This window comes from Enoplosus armatus, chromosome 21, assembly GCF_043641665.1.
Source record: "Enoplosus armatus isolate fEnoArm2 chromosome 21, fEnoArm2.hap1, whole genome shotgun sequence".
Classification (NCBI taxonomy): Eukaryota; Metazoa; Chordata; class Actinopteri; order Centrarchiformes; family Enoplosidae; genus Enoplosus; species Enoplosus armatus.
Window position 1 is genome coordinate 6,032,487 of NC_092200.1, and position 11,095 is coordinate 6,043,581.

At 39.4% G+C, this 11,095-nt stretch overlaps 1 protein-coding gene across 1 annotated transcript; it reads right to left on the reverse strand.

Annotated features, from left to right (window-relative positions):
- Positions 1-6,327: 6,327 nt before the first annotated feature.
- Positions 6,328-10,794, reverse strand: lztfl1 (leucine zipper transcription factor-like 1). The gene is made up of 10 exons (XM_070927737.1): positions 10,712-10,794; positions 10,266-10,390; positions 9,925-10,119; positions 8,423-8,489; positions 7,896-7,961; positions 7,731-7,796; positions 7,568-7,645; positions 7,097-7,273; positions 6,807-6,910; positions 6,328-6,593 (listed from the first exon to the last, which is right to left on the reverse strand). The coding sequence occupies exons 1-10, from the start codon at positions 10,712-10,714 to the stop codon at positions 6,575-6,577; spliced, it is 900 nt and encodes a 299-aa protein (XP_070783838.1). The 5' UTR covers positions 10,715-10,794; the 3' UTR covers positions 6,328-6,574.
- Positions 10,795-11,095: the final 301 nt, after the last annotated feature.

Below are 11,095 nucleotides of genomic sequence, written 5' to 3' on the forward strand. Positions count from 1 at the left end.
TTTTGTAGCAGTGCAACAAACTTACCCACTCAGTGATGAAATGTAGAAAGCAATCCTTTCAGTCACAGGTCTGACTCTTTGTCTGGGTTGTACAACTGGTAACTTTAACAACCAGACTCATCTTCACTTGCTTATATGGTTTCCCTTTAACCACAGGATCACGTGCTGCTATATATCGTTCCATCTCAGAAAAAGAACAGAACACGACCCATGGCGCTGTATATTTCTCTCCCCAAACACAGCTATACACCACTAAAGAAGAATATGCATCAAATTGAAAGACGTGTATGATCTTTTAACAGTAACAACGTTGTGTCAGTTTCACAGGGAAGCTGTGACTTTTAGATTTTACCCACTGAACCATGGCCATCAGGCTGGAACCAAAACAATACACCCACATTCCTTTCACAGCCGATTAAGTTTGATCAAGTCGAAGCCCATTTTTGACACACTTTGTGTACACAGGTGGAGCACTTAACACCACAGATGAGTGATGCATGAAACTGAAAACCATGAGCTGTGATTACACACCAAAACCGGAGGAGGTAGTCGATGCTGACGACATGTTGTAAGACCCATTGTTTCATAGCACTTGCAGATGTTTAAGGCTCAGACAGTGTGGCCAAGTGCCGAAAATGATTGTCAACCTATATCTTTCCTTTTAAAATGTCCTCTTACTGAATAAATAAGTGCATCAACAGCGTGAGGGAAATCTTCTTATGAGGTTTTGATTATTTCCTTTCTTGCTGAGAGTTAGGTGAAAAGGTTGATACTACTCTCATGTCTGTACGGTGAATATGAATCTGGAGCCAGGAGGCGGTTAGCTTAGCATCAAGACAAAGTTACTGTGGCTTTGGTTTTTGTACAGTATTTATGCTAAGCTAAGCTAAGCTAACGCTGGTGGCTTATCTTTAGCATATAGAATTGAGAGTCTCCTCTAACTCTTGGTGAGAGAGTGAACACGCATATAAGGCAAAGCTATGCCTTCAATTGAATTTAAGTTTGTTTCATCCAAGTCAAATTTAATTGAAGTAATAAAGTAGTAAGTAGTAATAAGACATTGCACTTTAAATAAGTATCAACTGCTGCCAAGTTAAAAGGCATTCATGAGACGTGTTCTGAAAAAACAACAACTTTCTGTGAAGACAACTCTGTGGGAAATACAAAGTTCATTGTTATTGCCAAGAGTAAAGGGAAATGAATAAAATAACAAATAGTCAGAAAGTCCCTGTCATACCAACTGCTTCATCTGAAGCCCAAACAAAACTGGAAGTAAAAAATAAGCAAACTCATCTTGAGTAATCAGGACCAGAATTGAATAAAGTGACAAAACAAGTCTGAGTTGACATGGTTTGAAATCGTTGTTAAGATCGTAGTCAAGACAAGTGTTTCAATCAGATTTCTGGTTGTGTCTCTGGGTATGTCTCACTCTTGTGGAGCTGTTTTGGCCCTTGTGGGGTGCAATCTTCACACAGTTTCACTTCCTGGCCTGATAGTGCTTGCAGCATATCGTGAACACTCGTGTATACCGTGTGGGGCCATCAGCACTTCAGATTTCTACCAAATGCTGGTTGCGTTTCTCGGTTTTGATCACAGTGAGGCACAGGGAAACGGCCGTGTCATGTTCAGATGAGCGTTTTCCTTCTGGGAACAAGCTGTTGAAGAAAGTGGCGGACTGAGAGGTTTCACTCACACGGCATCACTAAAGTGCAGCTAATTGACTGTAATGTTCTGATCAGTGGGTATTTAAAACGCCGTGTGAGCAGAAAAGAGAGCATGACATACTGTGGCAGGTCAAAAGGAAAATGTATTCACTTGTAGACAAAAATAGGAGGCGACCCCATGTCAGGTCCCAAGTTGAAGATTACAGATACATAATGAAGATTTTATGGCTTATTCTGACGAAGACATGTCCACGGCTGATTCACTTATGCTTTGCAATGATAATTTTTGCAGACAAAGGAACTGCCCTTAGGTTAATTCATTGACTTTATATGCTTTTACCATAACTTCTGTGCCACAAAAGGTCTTTAAACATGTTTTTTATATATATTTAAGGAGAGGAAGCTCATGTCAAGATGAAAAAAAAGAGCAAACTCCACAAACGAAGGGCCTGGTCCTTCTTGCAAGGACAAAGAACAAATGGATTTGATGATCTCACAGTCACATATGACTAACACAGAAGCTTATGTTACAGTCTTCTGCTACAGAAAGGTTACACAACATACACATGTGACAGAAAAAGCCGCCAAATCTGCATCAGATGTCTGTTTCTTAACCTTTACTGCAGGTTTACAACTTCTATATGATAACTTATATTCTACACTCTATGTAATCATGGTCACTTTGGATCTTCGTCTATCTCTATGCTGTTAAAAATAGTCTGATTCACATGATATATGACCTGACAGCCCTTTCACTGCTGGGGTAGTCAAAATGTTGGGGCCTAAAATTGGTTCACAGGTGAGAAAAGGTTGAGAAGCCATGAATTAGTCATCAGTATGGGATGATGCAGGCAGTTTGGTTTCAGCTACATGACACAGTGCAGTGCATGATAGGTAAAAACAAAAGGGGAAAACCTGTCTACTGTACTTAGTCCAACACACTGTATATTTTTCAGCTATAGTGTAAAAAGCACTTCAATAAGTTTCACAAATAATAACTTTCATGTGGTCAATGAATGCACCTGCACTAACTCAACCGTTACAATTTACATCTTGAGTCACGATCCTGACAAAAACAATCAAATTTTGATCATAGTCATCAAGATTAACAGTGCAGTACTCCAGTGTAAAACAGGAAATAATGGGTAATGCACTGTTTCAGTTTTGATCTAGAATAATTGGATAGTAAGATAGAGGTTCTCTTGAACATGATTTGCATATGAACTGATGTCTCTGTGGTGAGAATACGCTGACTCAAGCCTGAAACCAGTAAGACAAAACTCAAATTCTTTGACACAAATGTTCACATTTCATAGTGCACACTGGAGATGCTACCACTTAAATAAGGCCATTGATAATGCTGATAATGCTGTCATTGTATCTTCATGTCTGCACAAACAACAGACAGCAGTTTCATCAGGTTTCAAATGTAAATCATTATTTGTTCTGAATTATTTCTCATCTTCTTACTGTATGTTTTATGCAGAAGTATCATAGCTGGAAGAACAGAAATTGCTGAACTGCTGAAATTAAATCAACAAAATGAAAACGCATTGAGCAATCATTCTCAGTGACTAAAGTAATTCATCTGATTGTGACTAAAGTATTCATCTGATGTCTGTTAATCTTGATCTGTGCCACCTTTCTGTGAGTGGCAGATTCAGATTATACAATGAGCAGCCCCCGGTAGCTGAGATCTGCTAACTCTCATAACGTTTTACAACCTTGATTAATTGTAATAACTTTGGTGTTAACTTTCCATCTAGCGCCATCATCAGATCACAATTTTATGTTTTTTCATCTTTCAAAAGTGCATTTGCATTTCTAATGAAGCTGTGTTAAAGCTATGTGTTGTCCTTCTAAAAATCACACCATCATTGTTTTTAACATCCCGCAGCATTCTGGACATCACCATATATTCAGAAACTCTCTTGAAATGTGTGTTATTTCTCCAGTAAAAGCCTACTTGATGATTCTGTAGAAGAACCAAAAAACAGAAGCTTTTGTCTTACCAGTGAAACTGAGAAAACCCCTTTGATGCCGTGTCAGTGAGCACGAAGCTACTGTGAATGGGTGACATATATTAACAATTGCCCCATGTTGTGGGAAAGTACTGTCACTGTCACTTCTCTCAGCAATGCGAGGGGTTGAGTTTGGCACTGAGAGTAACTAGTCACCACTTCCTGTGTACCTGCTCGCTGTGATTTATTTCATGCACTGACACACAACTGTTCAGCATTTGCATCCTATCTGAAATTATCAGCAGTTTTCCCATGACGGTTACTCTTCAGGTGCTACTAATAGAAAACAGATGCATGCACGCAAGTGTGAATTCACACGTACAACCACACAAATGCAACACAGTAATACTTTTTTTCCAGATCTTTATTTTGGCATAGGAATAAATAGTATATGCCTTTTCTTATATGTATCACTTTTTACCTCTCATGTTTTGACAGCAGAGTAAAAAAGGTTTTAAAAAATATTGCTTTTAATGTTGTATGCCTACCTCATGTGTTTTTCCGCCCCTTTTTTCAGCACCTATACAAAGAAAAGTACACCATGCATACAACTCCTGCACATGATGCAAAACCAGCACAGGTTTACGTCAGGACAGACTGTGGCTTGAAGAGTTTCACTGAAAACAACAAAGGGTTGACAGTTGACTGACTGGTGACCACTTTGTCTCTTACTCTGCCAGTGTCTCAATCCACTGTGGTTAACATGCACAAGACAAAAACAATGAGGTCTTCTTCTAGATACTTGAAGCAGATGAAGTGACTAAATGTGCTGAATTCAAAACAAAAACAAACTGCATTGTGCAGGTGATAAGACATAACCCCCTAACTCTAACCCAGCTGAAGGATGCCCCTCATGGTCATTAGTGTCCCTTTCTGGTTTCCTGATGTTTAAACAGTTTAAAAACAGGGGAAGTGTTTTGTCTTATTTTACTAACTTGGTCAGTCTCTCTGATTCAGCATAAAGTTATACAGAACCAATAAATATTTGGTGTGTCCTGGTGGACCAGCATGCAACAAGTACAGTAACAGCAACATCTCCAAGACAATTATTGCATGTCATCCCTCTTGTTCTCTCTCTCTCTCTCTGAACACGTCCTATCAAATAAAAGAAAAACCTTACCACACCTTGAGTTTGTTACAAATGTCTCCCTCTGTGTTGCTGAAGTCTCTGTTCATACTCTAATCCACAGTGTCTGTGTCCACCCTAGTCATGATGATTGGGGTATCAGGAGTATTCATAGATGTACAGGCCTGTAAAACCATACAGTGGTTAACACATGAAGCAATGCTGCAGTTATAATTTGAAACCATCTTCTGAGTCCACATCCTGTTAAACACTAAGTATGTATCTGTTAACAGTAATTGTATTAATTGAGGCCACATTTAGCCACTGAGATCAAACATTCCCACATAATTTAAGTGTACAGCTTTTCAGGGTTTATGAACAGAGGCATGTATTTTATTAATCTTATTGCAGTGTGGCGCCCCCTTGTTGAACCAGTCAGTTCCAGGCACAGTGATGTTTATTCAGTCTTAAATCTATCATAATTAACTCATACGTCATTTTAATTCTTCCACCTTATTTTTGACATGGTCACAACATCCTGAAGCCAATCCCAGCATGCAGTGGGCCAGAGGAGGGAGACACCCTGGACATGTTTCCGGGGCATATTTACTGTCTGATATTTTCACAAGGCCATAGCACAGCTCAAATATCAGAATAAAGGTCAGAAAGATGCTTTTTTTTAAATGTTTAGATGATTAAATGAACCAGAGACTTAAAGTGAAAAATTAAAAACAATATGATGAAGGCAGCCTACAGTGACTTAACTCACTAAAAATGACCACACATTTATTTGGTAACAGCTTTTATTACCCCATACTTTGCACAATACAAACAAATGCACATCTAGTGTAATATAGGGTCGATGTATCATACTCTACAAGAGCATTACTTCATGAACATCATGTATATTGATTTTTTTTTCTCTTACACTCCATCACCCACAGCAATACGAAAAGTACACAGTTAAAGATTCCAGACAAAAATATTCTATGCCCTTTGTGCAGGGAAGTAGGGAAATCATTCTAGATCGCTATCCATATCAGGCAATATGCAAGAGCAGAAGAAATGAATGAAAGACATTTGGTATATTTTCAATGATCAGACTTTCACAGAATGTCAGATCATTGGAAATATTTTTTGTGTGAAATGATATTAAATGTTTAGGTAACAAATTAAAGCAGGGTTGACCTCAAAGGGTCGGAGAACATTAATTTGAAGCTGTTACCTATTAATAAAAAAATTAACTGGCTTGGGGTTTGCTTTGCTCTCGGGCTAACTCAATCATGTTTGACTACAAAAAGGGGACTGCTAAAAGAAAGACTGATCAGCAAAATATCAACAATCTATTACCCGGTGCTGGAAAGCTAAATATTACCTATAACTGTCAGATTCATAAGACTGCAAAGCTTCAGGCAGACAGTACGTATCTGTCCAATTCAGCAAATGGACAAGGCCTCTTCAAACAGGGACATGATGGTAATTGCATAGAGCACTGAGGGAAGTCTGCTAGCTACTGTACGCGAGCTCCAAATTGAGACGTAGAAAAAAAGCACAGCTGAAGAAGGCTATCATTTGTCACTACTTCATTTGCGTGTTCAGTTGTTTGTACTGTCAACCGTCCAAGCTCCCACTTACGTCGCTAAAGCCAATAACTACTGAAGATGCCAGATAAAGCATGAATAAACAATTCCTCAAGGAAGTGCTTTTTTCTGTCTCTCTTGTCTTACAGCAGTGGAACTGATGGTTTCTTGTCCAAACCATCGTAAATTTTGGTCCTGTCTTACACTCTGGACACCTGTTAAAACAGCTGTCTTGGGTAGAACTCATTCATTGGGCTCATATCTGAAACAGACAAGCAACACAAACACATTTCTTTGTAAGAAAGCCAAACACACAAGTTTAAACTTAAAGGGTCATGCCAGTGTTTTTGCTTGTATGTTTCCAGTTTTTTGATGGTGTTTAATATGTTCTTCAGGCAGCCATTGCCCTCTCTGGAACACTCTGGAGGGACTTGATGATATTTGTATTGTTTTGTTCTTGAAGATGAATACTGACCTCTGCAATCGTTTTCTAATTTCTTTGATCTGCTCATTCTTCTTGGTTAGGATCTCCTTCATGTTGCGGTAGGCTGCAGTTTGTTGGAACTTCTTCTCCAATTCCTGCATATCGTACATATACATAAACACGTGAAAAACACAGCACAGAAGCCTCAACAACTCAACAACAACTGGACAGTATAGCAAGTTTATCTGCCACAAATATATTTAACCAACACCTGACATTTGGCAGGTGTTAACTTCAGATGCTTGTGCCGTCAGTTGCAGGTAAAGAAAACAGTGATATACCTTCTCTGCCAAGGACAGCTGCTCCTGCACTCGCAGAAGGTCGTGTTTGGCAGAGATCAGGTTCTCCTGCAGATCCTTCTGGGAGACAGCGTTGGTACTAAGAGACCTTTCATAGTCCTCCCTCAGAGCTGCCACCGTGTCCTCGAGGCTGCTGATCTCCTGGGATTGAGCAGCCAGCTTGAAAGGAAGACAAACAACATACAAGTTCAGATGGGATAAATGGCAATCATTGCTGTTACATCTTTCACTATAGAATCTATAGCCCTATATTCCTATACACAGCAAAGCAACACTGTGGTCTGCGGGATACATACCATTTGAGATCCAAGTTAGCAGATAAAACCAAATGACAGCAAGTGTTCAGATGAAACAAAATAGAGTTTAAAAAAATAAAAGAAGTAAAATGGAAAGCAAACTCAAAATGTCACAAAAGAAGATGATGCTACTTTCAAGCCAAACTCCGAACAGTACCTGCTGTTCCCCTTGCACCTTCTGAAGGTCCTTCAGAGCTCTTTCTGCCTTGCTTTTCTCATCTAGTGCACTCATTGCCTAAGAAAATTAATCAGAGCAGAGAGTTAACAACATAAATTAGATGTTGTGTGTTGTATAAAAAATGTATAGTTAATTGTTATACCTGGGATTCTAAAGTCCGCAGCCTTGCTTTCAGTTTGTCATTTTCCTCCTGTAGTCTCACTATCTCCTGAAGAAATATTAAGGTGTGAAGGAGTGTATCTATATATGATAATGAGGGCACAACTTTCTACAATGAATCTGTATATCATGCAATATATTTCTTTACCTTGTTAAGAAGTTCAGACACCCCACCTTCATTCAGAGGTGCTAGCTTGGGTTTGCTTGTTTCCTGGTTTATCTGGGAATAAAGTAAACACTTCAATGACCGAACAGTTCTTATTTCTTCGTCTAAAATGTGTCGGCTATACCTTGCTATTACTGTACATTAGATATAACAGTAAAAATAAAACACCATTTTTATATCCGTCTAATCTTGCTTTTGCTAAAAAGGCGTGAATAGCTGAACCCATGAAAGAGCGGAGTATTGTATTACAAAGTTGATTTGTTTTTCTTTAACCATGCATTGTAAAAACCACAAGTCAACCTCAGTGATGTGTGACTTCTGAACCGCACGGCTACGTGTGAAGGGCAGGCAGCCTGACATATAAAACTACTTAAAATGCAAAGGTACTGCACTGCTCTCTAGTTACTGAATTCCTTGTGGGTGTAAATACTGTACCCTTTGGACGCATGATTAATGGCGACTACATTGATGGCGATGTTTGAAGGGCTACATGTGTTAGAGCAGCACATTATACTCACCTTATCTGCAGTTTTAAAGTCAGTCTTCTCAAATTCAGCCACTTGTTCTAACAGCTCCCTATACGGGTAGAGAAGAGCAAAGAATGGACGCTGAAATTACAGAGAAAAGAATACAAAAAAAGCTTGAAATCCTATCAAATAGTATCTACAAATTTTATGAATAAATGAAACCTTTGTCTATAAAATACAAAGTATGGAAAGTTAATGTCAATATTTTGTGAACAACACTGAATAGAGTAAAACTGAACAGATAACCTGAACTCCTTTGGCAGTTATGTATCTTAAGCAAGGAAAATAAACACCTTTGTACTTTTGGCAGTTTAACACACATGCTATAAAGAAATGTGCTTGTGGTGAAGAGAACAGTTCTCTGAAAAGCTTAAATGTGGTTTTTAAAAAGCAGCTGAACACACGTAGACTGTGATATGGGGCGTATTCCCTGCTTTAGATACCATATCAGTCACGTACGGCCCTGCGAAAAAAAGCTTTAGGGCTTGTTTATCCACCCACCATGTGCATATTACATCAAAATAACATTTGCAAGGTTACAGAGGTCAGATGTTACAGGAAGTTCACCTGAATAAGTAGTGCAGAAGTACATTCAAACCTGTGTACATGTACTGTGGGACTTAACAATGGCCACACTGGCGAACAGCATTAGTTTCAGCTGCAGAAGTGTAAATTGTACAAACTTTTCCCCCGATCGTGCAGACCAGATCAGATAATGTGAGGTTAGTGAACATGGAAAAGCCCTGCTTCCTCCATCTCACTGGCAAAAAGAGGAACAGGGTAGCGTGTGCTTTGGTCTTTAGTTTGACTTTCAAATTTGTGTATCGAAGCAAACATTTTGAACAACTGTATATTCTGACAACAGTTCAAATGTGATTTACCTGTATTACTGGTATCATATGTACATGGGCTAGCAGCAGGAGTCTCAAAATATGTTTTGGTGAACTGACCTTAAAAAGTGAGAAGGTGACAAAGTTGTGGTTTTCAGGCTAACTGAATGTTACTGCAAAAAGGAAACCGTTGTACTGGAAAAAGGGGTTAAATTCACACTCACCTTTTTGCCTGGCATACACTGTAACATGCAAGAGAAGTAAACCTAAATTGTACTGAGAAGGGTTGGTGGTACAAAGTGGAGGAGTTTTTCTCATGAACATGGTGTATTGGATGTTTATAGGCCTAGCTCACTTCTTACTTTGGTGTGGCACTCTGTTTGACCTTGAACTGTCACATCGCTTTAAATAATTTGAATTTGATTTCATTTGTGCAAAAAATCCTGTGTGCACAACATCATAAATTAGATAAAAACATAAATAAAAACGTGGAGGGGCTGTATATTCCATAATATCTGAATAAGAACATTTTGCACTCCTGTGGGAGCAAACATGACTATGTCACCTTTCGTCAAGTGTTTTCCTGGGTGTTTATAGTCTACGAACTCAAATATTAACTAGACGCCTGAATCTTCTTCCTTCCTCACTGCTCACCTGTTCTCCAGCTCGGAGATATCGCTCTGCAGTCGAAGGTAAAACTTCTCAGCCTGGGAGAAGAGCTGCCTGAGCAGCAGCACATTGGTGTGGGCTGTGTTGATGAGCTCCATCTCCACCTCCCCACGCACCACCGCCTGCAGCCCGTCCAGCATCTCCCTCACCTCGTCCACTGTGAAGGTTTCGTCCACCAGCCTTCAGAGAGATACGGATACATGTTAAAGGTCCATCTGAACTGAAAAACACTTCATTGTGTTATATATTTTCCTTCCATACAATGAGTCAGTTTAGTGAATTAAAGTTTAATTTACATAAAAACAACGATGCCAAAATTTAATTACCTGCTATCTTTGAGTTCTTCAAAGCATGAGTCAATAGTCTTTAGTCTCAGGACCCTCTTTGACCGTGCAAATCGCATGTAACTGATGACTTCATTCTGATGGTGTTCATTAAACCCAAATTCAGCCTACATGGAGACAAGAAGGGGAAAAACTAGTAACACGATTGTCAGCAAAGATGAAAGATAGACATAGAGAGAGACAGAGAGAGTGACTGTAATGGAAACCACAACTAGCTGATAAGCTAGATTGAAGAGGATTTCCCCCTGCTAATAAGTAACAGGGCCTATTTACATGAGCTTGCACATACAACGTGCTATCTATGAGGATGCTTGCTAACCGTCTACTCGTCTTCGAATAAAACAGAGCGAGGCGTTACGCATGCTAACTTGTAAAAGCAAACAGGTGGCCTTGCTGTCCATAAATAGCAAATGATGGCAGCTACTTACCATGGTGGCTGTGAAGCTAACGTTAATGTTACTGTGTTCGCTAGCTTGTAGACTGAGCTGATCCAAAAGAAAAACGGGTGTTTCAGCCTCTAATTTAGGCCACGCAGCGAACTGGCTGGAAGCTAAAGTCGCTAAAGCTGCTGGAGTCGATGGTTCTAGTAAACTCTTTTATACTACAAGCTAAACTCGGTCAGTACGCTAAACGGGGGTTATATCATAGCTATAAGATTATCTGGCAGATTGGCTAGCTTAGCTACCCAGCTAGTGTTTGCCTTGAGAATGCCTTGGCAACGGAGAATAGCGTCATTACCTTGGTTACTAGAGGTGCGTTCAACAGCGCTACGTACATCATGGAACAAAAATGGTATGGTCATATAATATACT